The sequence below is a fragment of the Neoarius graeffei genome, chromosome 15 (genome assembly GCF_027579695.1).
Source record: "Neoarius graeffei isolate fNeoGra1 chromosome 15, fNeoGra1.pri, whole genome shotgun sequence".
In the NCBI taxonomy this organism is placed as follows: domain Eukaryota; kingdom Metazoa; phylum Chordata; class Actinopteri; order Siluriformes; family Ariidae; genus Neoarius; species Neoarius graeffei.
Window position 1 is genome coordinate 76,520,316 of NC_083583.1, and position 13,440 is coordinate 76,533,755.

The 13,440-nt window shown below is 39.3% G+C and overlaps 1 protein-coding gene across 1 annotated transcript in view; it reads right to left on the minus strand.

The window, feature by feature from the left end:
* The window catches only part of LOC132899076 (mucin-5AC-like), a 39,749-nt gene that overhangs the window by 7,657 nt on the left and 18,652 nt on the right, over positions 1–13,440 (minus strand). Inside the window, exons 21-28 of the mRNA XM_060940713.1 lie at positions 12,326–12,436; positions 11,897–12,076; positions 11,556–11,795; positions 11,305–11,461; positions 11,065–11,193; positions 10,110–10,257; positions 9,992–10,035; positions 9,646–9,831 (exon numbers count right to left, since the gene is read on the minus strand). Coding sequence (XP_060796696.1) covers positions 9,646–9,831; positions 9,992–10,035; positions 10,110–10,257; positions 11,065–11,193; positions 11,305–11,461; positions 11,556–11,795; positions 11,897–12,076; positions 12,326–12,436 — 1,195 coding nt within the window. The remainder of the gene's footprint in view (positions 1–9,645; positions 9,832–9,991; positions 10,036–10,109; positions 10,258–11,064; positions 11,194–11,304; positions 11,462–11,555; positions 11,796–11,896; positions 12,077–12,325; positions 12,437–13,440) is intronic.

A 13,440-nucleotide genomic window follows, 5' to 3' on the forward strand; every position in this document is an offset into this window, starting at 1 on the left:
CCAGTACATGTCCAGGCCCGTCTGAAGTTTGCTAGAGAGCATTTGGATGATCCAGAAGAGGATTGGGAGAATGTCATATGGTCAGATGAAACCAAAATAGAACTTTTTGGTAAAAACTCAACTTGTCGTGTTTGGAGGAGAAAGAATGCTGAGTTGCATCCAAAGAACACCATACCTACTGTGAAGCATGGGGGTGGAAACATCATGCTTTGGGGCTGCTTTTCTGCAAAGGGACCAGGACGACTGATCTGTGTAAAGGAAAGAATGAACGGGGCCATGTATCATGAGATTTTGAGTGAAAACCTCCTTCCATTAGCAAGGGCATTGAAGATAAAACGTGGCTGGGTCTTTCAGCATGACAATGATCCCAAACACATAGCCTGGGCCCACCCATCCTAAGCGTGACGCAACACGAGGGCCTATTGCGAGCTTAGTCTGGCCAGGCAAGCTATCTACAGCTCTTCCAAGCTCCCGAAAAATCAGGAACCAATCAACTTTGAGCATCTCCAACGGCCCTGGGTAGAGGCGTGTTCAAGGCACTGACATAGTAGAACTGCAACCGGAAGCCATAGATTGTTTACAGAATCTATGCCGGAAGCGCTTCATTCACGAATGCTGTATTGAAAGCATTCAATGGGAAGTTCTCATTGAAAACGGAGCAAAGAGCAGCCCTGGAGGTATTTATTGAGAGGAAGGACATTTTCGCCTTGCTCCCGACCGGCTTCAGTAAGAGTTTAATAATAGGATGTCTATGGTTTAATCTACCAGTTAGCCCCGTCGCGTCGCATACATCAGAGGAAAGAGTGATGTGATTGGTTTAAGCTTCGTCACAGCCTTTTCTGGCTTCGACCAGTAGCAAACTGAGGCATTTCAGGGAGGTGGGTCAACCACGCACTTTAGGAAACGGTTGGGCTTAATATCTTGGCCAGACCAATAGCTCGTAGAGCTTTGCAGTCGCGTTAGCCAGACTACCAAACACACTGCCCAGGTAACGAAGGAGTGGCTTCGTAAGAAGCATTTCAAGGTCCTGGAGTGGCCTAGCCAGTCTCCAGATCTCAACCCCATAGAAAATCTTTGGAGGGAGTTGAAAGTCCGTGTTGCCCAGCGACAGCCCCAAAACATCACTGCTCTAGAGGAGATCTGCATGGAGGAATGGGCCAAAATACTAGCAACAGTGTGTGAAAACCTTGTGAAGACTTACAGAAAACGTTTGACCTCTGTCATTGCCAACAAAGGGTATATAACAAAGTACTGAGATGAACTTTTGTTATTGACCAAATACTTATTTTCCACCATAATTTGCAAATAAATTCTTTAAAAATCAGACAATGTGATTTTCTGGATTTTTTTTCTCATTCTGTCTCTCATAGTTGAGGTATACCTATGATGAAAATTACAGGCCTCTCTCATCTTTTTAAGTGGGAGAACTTGCACAATTGGTGACTGACTAAATACTTTATTGCCCCACTGTATGTTTTATTTAGATGCATGTTTAGAGTTGATTTATTTAGTAAATCAATGCTATAGAACTATAGAAATTATTATATTAGTTACCAGATTTATGACAGTTCCATTAGCAATCTTCTGTGTCATGAAAATTTCAAAGGATTTGTAGTACACTGTTAGTGATTTAGGACAGGAGAGACCATCTTCAGAGTCACAGTAGACATTGTCAATAATGACACTGAAGTTGTATTTTGGATTTATCTCTTTGACAAGGACATAGGAGCAATTTCCTTGAAATGGGTAGTATGTTCCATCAAAAGTGATGTAATGTGGGTCTCCAAAGCCACTGCATATACCTGAAGAAGGTACAACATAACTAATATATTATTAATGCTGTTGAGAAGAGTTATGATATAAAATGACGTGCAGTAAATGAAAAAGGTAAACAGCACAGTTTACTCACACTGGCATTCATATTTGGAACAACACCCAGACTCATCAGTGACTTTCTGTGGTGGGAGTTTGTTTACACAAACAGGCACAGGTGTATCCTCACATTTCATATGCTCATGTATGATTATTCCATTGTTGCATGTAATATTGGAGCATTTTCCATCTGGTATGGTCTCTCCATGCTGAAAATAAATGATGATTAGACTTGCAAATATGTTAAAGCTTGGAGACAATAAGAAGACATAAATCATAATGTTCTGAATTCATTGTCTATCCAAAGAGAAGAAATAAATTTGAGCAGAAATAGCAGGTGATGCTTGACCAATTTCACATTTTAAATACTAAATTTGCACCAATAATAATAATACAAAACCTATTTGGATAATTTATAAGGAAAATTAAGAGCAGTAAATGAGAATGTTTCATTATAAAATGTGTTTAAAGTGCATCATGAGAGTAGATTATTACAAGTTAGTCTTAAACGCTTTTGTGGATTACATAGTGTTAATATGACTTGAACCATTAACAATATGAAACATATGTTTTACATGGTGAAAATTGTGAGTCAAATATTTAATATAATAATGATTTAATGTTTAATATAATCTAAAAATAAATATTGGAGAAATAAGGCATTAGAAGCAAAGTTAAAGCTCTATTAGAACATTGTAAAAAGTAATTAAATGATTTGTTGAAATAAAAATGGAAAGGGAGGGAAGGAGGATAATTTCTCTGAATTACCTTGAGAGGTGGCTTGTCACAGGGTCGTATGTGGTTTGTGGTTGGTGCTTGTGTAGTTGAATGACAGGAATAATTATGTTTATGAACTTCACATTTATTGTTCTCTGTCTGATTGCAAGTTGCAACATAGCACCATCCATCAAGGTCACTGACATTGTAAATCTGCACACCTGGATGTAGCAGGTATATGAAAAAGGTTTATGGCAAAATACAAATGAGGAAATTGAAACAGACTTTTTTTTATAATGTAGGTGAAAAATAAAATTAAAGGTTTAATGAGATACCTGGTGGGATTGGAGTTCCATTAAGAATGCAATGACACTGATGGGCTGTAACAGGTTTTGATGTGGAGGCAGTTATGACAGGAAATGTTGGAGATGCTGTTGTTGCAGTTTTAGGCGTTGTTGCTGTAGTTAGTGGTGTAGTTGATCTTGGAGTCGTTGTTGGTGATGTTGCAGGTGGTGTTGTAGGTGTTGGACACCCTTTTGGAAATCCACAACAATACAGCCTAATTTCATAGTCAAAGCACTGCTGTTGAAGACCCTGATTTTGGTTGAGACAAATTAGTCCATCTTGGTGATTACATGTCACTACCTGACCCAACTGTGAAAGCAAAAGACCAGGGTAGAGCTTTGCTCTGCATTCAGCTTTTGTTGGGGTGGAACAGACATTAGGATAATTTTCACTTATCCTCTTCACTGGAACAATTTCACCACCATTAGGACCAGTTGTAGGAGGGCCAAAGTCCATCCAGTCAGACCAAGAGCACTCAAACGTGCAATGTTTGATTGTTGTTGGTGTTGCTGGTGATATTGTAGTTGTTGTTGTTGTTGGTGGTGTTGTAGTTGTTGTAGTAGTTGTCATTGGTGGTGTTGTAGTTGGTATTGTAGTTTTAGTCATTATTGTTGTTGATGTTGTCGTCAGCGTTGTTGTTGGTGTAGTTGGTGTTGTAGTTGGTGTGGTTGTTGGTGGTGGTGATGTTGGACACCCTTTTGGAAATCCACAACAATACACTCTAATTTCATAGTCAAAGCACTGATGTTGAGGACCCTGATTTTGGTTGAGGCAAATTAGTCCATCATGGGCATTACATGTCACTACCTGACCCAACTGTGAAAGCAAAAGACCAGGGTAGAGCTTTGCTCTGCATTCAGCTTTTGTTGGGGTGGAACAGACATTAGGATAATTTTCACTTATCCTCTTCACTGGAACAATTTCACCACCATTAGGACCAGTTGTAGGAGGGCCAAAGTCCATCCAGTCAGACCAAGAGCACTCAAACGTGCAATGTTTGATTGTTGTTGGCGTTGCTGGTGATATTGTAGTTGATGTTGTTGTTGGTGGTGTTGTAGTTGTTGCAGTAGTTGTCACTGGTGGTGTTGTAGTTGGTATTGTAGTTTTAGTTATTATTGTTGTTGATGTTGTCGTCAGCGTTGTTGTTGGGGTAGTTGGTGTTGTAGTTGGTGTGGTTGTTGGTGGTGGTGATGTTGGACACCCTTTTGGAACTCCACAACAATACACTCTAATTTCATAGTCAAAGCACTGCTGTTGAAGACCCTGATTTTGGTTGAGGCAAATTAGTCCATCATGGGCATTACATGTCACTTCCTGACCCAACTGTGAAAGCAAAAGACCAGGGTAGAGCTTTGCTCTGCATTCAGCTTTTGTTGGGGTGGAACAGACATTAGGATAATTTTCACTTATCCTCTTCACTGGAACAATTTCACCACCATTAGGACCAGTTGTAGGAGGGCCAAAGTCCATCCAGTCAGACCAAGAGCACTCAAACGTGCAATGTTTGATTGTTGTTGGTGTTGCTGGTGATATTGTAGTTGTTGTTGTTGGTGGTGGTGTTGTAGTTGTTGTAGTAGTTGTCATTGGTGGTGTTGTAGTTGGTATTGTAGTTTTAGTCATTATTGTTGTTGATGTTGTCGTCAGCGTTGTTGTTGGTGTAGTTGGTGTTGTAGTTGGTGTGGTTGTTGGTGGTGGTGATGTTGGACACCCTTTTGGAAATCCACAGCAATACACTCTAATTTCATAGTCAAAGCACTGCTGTTGAGGACCCTGATTTTGGTTGAGGCAAATTAGTCCATCATGGGCATTACATGTCACTACCTGACCCAACTGTGAAAGCAAAAGACCAGGGTAGAGCTTTGCTCTGCATTCAGCTTTTGTTGGGGTGGAACAGACATTAGGATAATTTTCACTTATCCTCTTCACTGGAACAATTTCACCACCATTAGGACCAGTTGTAGGAGGGCCAAAGTCCATCCAGTCAGACCAAGAGCACTCAAACGTGCAATGCTTGATTGTTGTTGGTGTTGCTGGTGATATTGTAGTTGTTGTTGTTGGTGTTGTAGTTGTTGTAGTAGTTGTCATTGGTGGTGTTGTAGTTGGTATTGTAGTTTTAGTCATTATTGTTGTTGATGTTGTCGTCAGCGTTGTTGTTGGTGTAGGTAGTGTTGTAGTTGGTGTGGTTGTTGGTGGTGGTGATGTTGGACACCCTTTTGGAAATCCACAACAATACACTCTAATTTCATAGTCAAAGCACTGCTGTTGAAGACCCTGATTTTGGTTGAGACAAATTAGTCCATCTTGGCGATTACATGTCACTACCTGACCCAACTGTGAAAGGGAAAGATCAGGATAGAGTTTTGATCTGCATTCAACTTTTGTTGGGGTGGAACAGACATTAGGATAATTTTCACTTATCCTCTTCACTGGAACAATTTCACCACCATTAGGACCAGTTGTAGGAGGGCCAAAGTCCATCCAGTCAGACCAAGAGCACTCAAACATGCAATGCTTGATTGTTGTTGGTGTTGCTGGTGATATTGTAGTTGTTGTTGTTGTTGGTGGTGTTGTAGTTGTTGTAGTAGTTGTCATTGGTGGTGTTGTAGTTGGTATTGTAGTTTTAGTTATTATTGTTGTTGATGTTGTCGTCAGCGTTGTTGTTGATGTAGTTGGTGTTGTAGTTGGTGTGGATGTTGGTGGTGGTGATGTTGGACACCCTTTTGGAAATCCACAACAATACACTCTAATTTCATAGTCAAAGCACTGCTGTTGAGGACCCTGATTTTGGTTGAGGCAAATTAGTCCATCATGGGCATTACATGTCACTAGCTGACCCAACTGTGAAAGCAAAAGACCAGGGTAGAGCTTTGCTCTGCATTCAGCTTTTGTTGGGGTGGAACAGACATTAGGATAATTTTCACTTATTCTCTTCACTGGAACAATTTCACCACCATTAGGACCAGTTGTAGGAGGGCCAAAGTCCATCCAGTCAGACCAAGAGCACTCAAACGTGCAATGTTTGATTGTTGTTGGTGTTGTTGGTGATATTGTAGTTGTTGTTGTTGTTGTTGTTGTTGGTGTTGTAGTTGTTGTAGTAGTTGTCATTGGTGGTGTTGTAGTTGGTATTGTAGTTTTAGTCATTATTGTTGTTGATGTTGTCGTCAGCGTTGTTGTTGGTTTAGTTGGTGTTGTAGTTGGTGTGGTTGTTGGTGGTGGTGATGTTGGACACCCTTTTGGAACTCCACAACAATACACTCTAATTTCATAGTCAAAGCACTGCTGTTGAAGACCCTGATTTTGGTTGAGACAAATTAGTCCATCATGGGCATTACATGTCACTACCTGACCCAACTGTGAAAGCAAAAGACCAGGGTAGAGCTTTGCTCTGCATTCAGCTTTTGTTGGGGTGGAACAGACATTAGGATAATTTTCACTTATCCTCTTCACTGGAACAATTTCACCACCATTAGGACCAGTTGTAGGAGGGCCAAAGTCCATCCAGTCAGACCAAGAGCACTCAAACGTGCAATGCTTGATTGTTGTTGGTGTTGCTGGTGATATTGTAGTTGTTGTTGTTGTTGGTGGTGTTGTAGTTGTTGTAGTAGTTGTCATTGGTGGTGTTGTAGTTGGTATTGTAGTTTTAGTCATTGTTGTTGATGTTGTCGTCAGCGTTGTTGTTGGTGTAGTTGGTGTTGTAGTTGGTGTGGATGTTGGTGGTGGTGATGTTGGACACCCTTTTGGAAATCCACAACAATACACTCTAATTTCATAGTCAAAGCACTGCTGTTGAGGACCCTGATTTTGGTTGAGGCAAATTAGTCCATCATGGGCATTACATGTCACTACCTGACCCAACTGTGAAAGCAAAAGACCAGGGTAGAGCTTTGCTCTGCATTCAGCTTTTGTTGGGGTGGAACAGACATTAGGATAATTTTCACTTATTCTCTTCACTGGAACAATTTCACCACCATTAGGACCAGTTGTAGGAGGGCCAAAGTCCATCCAGTCAGACCAAGAGCACTCAAACGTGCAATGTTTGATTGTTGTTGGTGTTGCTGGTGATATTGTAGTTGGTGTTGTTGTTGGTGGTGTTGTAGTTGTTGTAGTAGTTGTCATTGGTGGTGTTGTAGTTGGTATTGTAGTTTTAGTCATTATTGTTGTTGATGTTGTCGTCAGCGTTGTTGTTGGTGTAGTTGGTGTTGTAGTTGGTGTGGTTGTTGGTGGTGGTGATGTTGGACACCCTTTTGGAACTCCACAACAATACACTCTAATTTCATAGTCAAAGCACTGCTGTTGAAGACCCTGATTTTGGTTGAGGCAAATTAGTCCATCATGGGCATTACATGTCACTACCTGACCCAACTGTGAAAGCAAAAGACCAGGGTAGAGCTTTGCTCTGCATTCAGCTTTTGTTGGGGTGGAACAGACATTAGGATAATTTTCACTTATTCTCTTCACTGGAACAATTTCACCACCATTAGGACCAGTTGTAGGAGGGCCAAAGTCCATCCAGTCAGACCAAGAGCACTCAAACGTGCAATGTTTGATTGTTGTTGGTGTTGCTGGTGATATTGTAGTTGGTGTTGGTGTTGTTGGTGTTGTAGTTGTTGTAGTAGTTGTCATTGGTGGTGTTGTAGTTGGTATTGTAGTTTTAGTCATTATTGTTGTTGATGTTGTCGTCAGCGTTGTTGTTGGTGTAGTTGGTGTTGTAGTTGGTGTGGTTGTTGGTGGTGGTGATGTTGGACACCCTTTTGGAAATCCACAACAATACACTCTAATTTCATAGTCAAAGCACTGCTGTTGAAGACCCTGATTTTGGTTGAGGCAAATTAGTCCATCATGGGCATTACATGTCACTACCTGACCCAACTGTGAAAGCAAAAGACCAGGGTAGAGCTTTGCTCTGCATTCAGCTTTTGTTGGGGTGGAACAGACATTAGGATAATTTTCACTTATCCTCTTCACTGGAACAATTTCACCACCATTAGGACCAGTTGTAGGAGGGCCAAAGTCCATCCAGTCAGACCAAGAGCACTCAAACGTGCAATGTTTGATTGTTGTTGGTGTTGCTGGTGATATTGTAGTTGGTGTTGGTGTTGTTGGTGTTGTAGTTGTTGTAGTAGTTGTCATTGGTGGTGTTGTAGTTGGTATTGTAGTTTTAGTCATTATTGTTGTTGATGTTGTCGTCAGCGTTGTTGTTGGTGTAGTTGGTGTTGTAGTTGGTGTGGTTGTTGTTGGTGGTGATGTTGGGCACCCTTTTGGAACTCCACAACAATACATTCTAATTTCATAGTCAAAGCACTGCTGTTGAAGACCCTGATTTTGGTTGAGACAAATTAGTCCATCATGGGCATTACATGTCACTACCTGACCCAACTGTGAAAGCAAAAGACCAGGGTAGAGCTTTGCTCTGCATTCAGCTTTTGTTGGGGTGGAACAGACATTAGGATAATTTTCACTTATCCTCTTCATTGGTACAATTTCACCACCATTAGGACCAGTTGTAGGAGGGCCAAAGTCCATCCAGTCAGACCAAGAGCACTCAAACGTGCAAGGTATGGTTGGTGTTGTAGTTGGCGTTGTTGTTTTTGGTTGTGTTGTTGTTGTTGTTGTTGGTGTGGTAGTTGTTGTTGGTGTTGTAGTTGGTGTGATAGTTGTTGGTGGTGTTGTATTTGGTTTGGTAGTTGTTGGTGGTGTTGTATTTGTTGTTCTAGTTGTTGATTTTGTTGTAATTGTTGTTTTAGTCACTGGTATGCTGGCTGTTGTACACCCTTTTGGTAATTCACAACAATAAACCCGGATTTGGTAGTTCAAACATAATCGAAATGCACCCGATTGTTCTTCATTTTTGCATAGCAAACCTATGTTAATGTTACATTCCACATTCTGTCCAAGTTCACTTATGCTTTTATTTGGATACTTTTCTGCACGGCACTGAATTTGGGATGGATGCTCACAGATCCTGTAACCAGCAGCTCTAATATTTTTGTATGTTTCAGAGTCACCTCCGCTGGGACCAGGGGTTGGGAATGTTGTGTCAAACCATTCTGACCATTCACATGATTGCTGGCATGTAGTTGATGTTGGTCCGTTTGTAGTTGTTGGTTGTGATGACACTGGAGTAATGGATTGCATAGTTGACAATGAAATACAAATAAAGTTCATAAATTCAAAGAACAATTTTCATGACTTCAAAATGTATATTAAGGATATTGTTTCACACATCAACAAGAAATTTTGTTTTCGGTTCCTGATTTCATCCCAATTTCTTGTTTATGTTTCATGATTTAGCCATAAACATAGCCGTTTTATATTTTAATTTTGCTCTGTACTGTTTCGCACATTTATTTTGAATTCTTTCCTTCTTTGTTTTGGCTTGATTTGTTTTAAATGTGTTTTTCTGTAACATACATACCGATCAAATACCATTTAAGTGAAAAGTGAAAATTATCCACTTTCTGTGAATTAAAAGTAAATCCCTTTCCAATCACTTTTACCAGTATTTAATTACTGTCTTTCAGATGAGTCACTGAATACTCTGTTTCAGAATCTCATCTCTGACCAGGCTGAAAATGTCTTGGGAATTAAATATGGTGATTAACTGTAATTTGTACAGTATTTAGTTAGAATGTAAGTAGCTCTGAACTACAAGACAAATTTCTGTATACTGACTACAGAATTAGGTATTTCACAGGTTGAACCAATACTAACCTGTTGTTGAGCTGAAGTCAAAGACACTTATTGTTGGTGGTAGGGTTGTAGAGCAACCATATGATGTCCTTTCTATTTTTCCATCCTTTCCACACTTAGCTGTGATGCAGTAGCCATATCCATCAGTAGTATTATAGATTGTGTCACCATAATGATATATTTTTCCATCATATAGGCAGGTACAAGCTGCAGAGTTCGAATTTGTAAAGTTATTCATTTCACTCAACCTTTAGTTTCATTTGATAATAGATATTTCCATCCATCCATTATCCATAACCGCTTATCCTGTGCAGGGTCGCGGTAATAGATATTTGGAGTATGCTAAATTGTAAGCATTAACTCTTACCATCATCATCTGTTTCACAGTTGATTTCTGATGAACTGCAATAGCTTTAAAAAAAGGCATATTATTTTTAATTAAAGTGAATTGGTGAAAAAATTTGCATTTATAAAGTTAAATTTACCATTTCTGACAGTTTTCTGTGCTTGGGACCTCATCTCCATTGCTGTAATGTTTTGCTTTGTAATAGCAGCCACAACTTTCCTTCTCCACGCATTTCATTGTGTCCTCATCAAAATATGGCTGATCATCAGGACATTCTGGGTAACAACCTGAAGAAGCATGTGTTAGACTCAAGTCAACAAAGTTAACTTTATAGACCTGTAGGTATATGGTTGTATTCCTGAAATATTAAACTGCCAATGGCCATTGCACACAGAATTTCAGAGAAATATTGGAAAAGATTTCTTTTAACTGTTCTTTTTGACAATTATTTTTTTTATTAATTTGGGTTTTCTGAAATTGGCGCAGGGTCAAAATTATACATATAGAGTAAAAAAATATATATTATGTACAGCCCAATTGGATGATTAATTTAGTGGTCCTGAAAGTTTAAAAAGGTCTTTTAACCTGCCAACCCCAAGGCCTCCTAACTTCCTGTTAGTGATCATGATTGACTACAGCTAATACGTCAAATCAAATCAAAGTCCTTCCCATGCCATGTGGTGCATAGGGCAGCGCCAATCTCCGTTTCTGTAGCCCTCAGCGTCTCGCCTATTACATAGCTAGGGTTACAGTGGGGAGCTAGTCCTCTGGTAACCATGAGAGTTTGACTCCCCACTCACATCTACATTGCAGTGTGTCTTGCCAGACAGCAGTAGGTATCATTTTTATGATGGTCTTTGGTATGACCCGACCGTGAGTAGAACTCACGATCTCCTGATGGACATACTAACCACTAGGCCAACTCGTGGTACAGCTGATACGTAGCTTCCCAAAATTACCCATATTCAATTAAAACTTGTGCATATGATTCTTGCATTTTTTCTATTAAAAATGTATGTTGCACAATCATTCTTCTCCAGAAAAAGAACAGTTCAAACTCGAAGGGACATTTCATCTAAAACTTTTTTGTATACCTTCCAGTGGTGGGATCTGACTGGAACACTCTCCATCAGGATTCCTGCAAGTCTTCATACACGGCGCTCCACAAGGTTTGTAGTGCCACTCACACTCATCAGGAGGGTTGTAGTAATCACAGAACAGTGCTGCATGAGCATAAATTTAAACCCAAGGGTTCAGCAATTCAGTTCTGTAATAATCAATTTCTTGATTAAAGTTTGGAAAGCTTTTAGATGGTGAAATTTAGAGCAACTCACGGCAGATTTTTGGTGTCCTCCAAGCAACACACACTCCATCCTCGTTACAGGCCTCAGCGTAAGCAGCTACAGCTGTACAGAAACACTCACAATCTCCTCCAGTATCACAAGCACATGCATCACTCACGCATGCAGAATAGTATGGTGTAGGGTCAACCTTCACAGGAAAAATACATCCAGTTAACAATAGCAGTGCTCTCTCAAAATTAAGAAGTACCAATGTTATTGGACTCATTGGCAAGAAAACATACATGAGTGTGACAGGCCGCAAAGACTTCATTCATGATGATGCTGCACTGTTTCTGAGCCCAGGCTTGCCGATAGGGATTAAGGGTACATGGATTTTTGATCTGACTAGCATCAGGGCAGCTGGAAGACTCTTTCCAACTGTTTCCAAAATCCAGTGCATTGTTTACAACACCTTGATTTCTCAAGGTAAAGTCATTGTTTGTGTTGCCGTCATAATTTCCGCACAGACCACAGACCTCACCCTGTCATGAGAGTGCAACATAGTTGTGTTCATTCTGTAACTTCATTCTGTTTAATTATTCATGATTGAATTATTCACTAATTTATATGCATTTATACTTACCTTGAAATTAGGACTAAGCTTAATGAATATACTTGTCTTCTGGTCCCACATCAGAATTAGCCCATTATTAGCTTCAATGACCATGTAAATGCCCATAATACTGAACTGGTAGGGAATTTCATCTCCTGTACCTCGTTGAATAACTTCATATCTTCCATCTGTTAGTAAGAGCTCATTACTCTGAAAAAGAAAATGAGTTTGCATTATGGATAGCTGTTGATTCTATAGCTCTATATGGGGTAGAACTAGAGTTTTATAGAAGTAATGCAAGGTGTGGTGGTTAATTAAAAAAAAACCTTAAGTTATTGGTGAAGCTGGAGAATTGTTGATTGTGTTGTAAGATTACAACAATTCTCCTGAGACACTATTATCAGCCATTTAAAAAGGACAAAAAATACAACATCAAAAAGAGATAAGAGAAACCCTCACCCCCAGAAAGAGTTTAATGGCTTTGGAGCAGGTGGTGCCAGTTGTTCCACAGGGAATGTTTTCCGTGATGACTCTGAAAGTGCCACTGGTATTACTGTGGCCACAGTGATCCTAAAGCAATCACAAAAATATCTAAATGTCAGTGTTTGTTCATGAATTTCTCTGGCACACTTTCTGCCTTCAATCAATTTGGGTCCAAACACATTTACATTTCCACTTCAGCTTTTGGTTTTCCATTTGTCTTAAATATTCTCTTTTGTGTTGCTTGGTGAAAGTAGAAGACACTATAAACAAAAGTATAATATATTTTACCAGGCATTAACATGGCCTTTAATATATCAGCAGGGAAATGTAGTCAGACTTTGAAATCTTGTTCTAACAATGAGCATGGCCTCGAAGAAGTCATTGTGTTGACCTGTGATAATATACACAAGTTAACTGTGGGATTTTAGTACATGAATTGATAGGCTTAAATAAGCCAATTAGACATTTTAAAGCTTTCAGTTGTTATTCTTTGCAATTATTTAAGTTAACTTATTCAGTCACATTGTGTATTATTAGCTAATATAATATTAGGTTGTCTTTTTATTTACAATCCAAAATTATTTACAGTAAGCTTTTTACAATGTATTAATTCAAAAGAAGATGGTGGAAGACAAAGCTCACTCAGAATAACTCGATATAGACATAGAGAACAGATAACTGTATATTACACTGAAATATGAGGACAAAATATTAAGAAAATCTCACGAGCTGAAATTCAACCTCTGTTGTAAAAATTGCACATTTTCATTAACAGTGTGAGTCAGTTAAGCTTACCTCATACTATAAGACTGAAACAGATGCTGTGCATAAATATTCTTACAGCATGACTCTGACAACAATTCTGACTAAAATAAATAAATCAATAAATACACTAATACTACTTTATCATTCTTTTTGTGCACAGCCCATATACAGTGATGTGTATAGATGATGCGCTACATTACCTATGGCTAATTATAATCATGTTCAAAACTATTGCTGTTTAACAAAGAAAAATGTACTCTATCTTTTATGTGATGAAACACATCTTCTGTTTGAGATGTTTATATAACATTTATGGATGGAGTCTT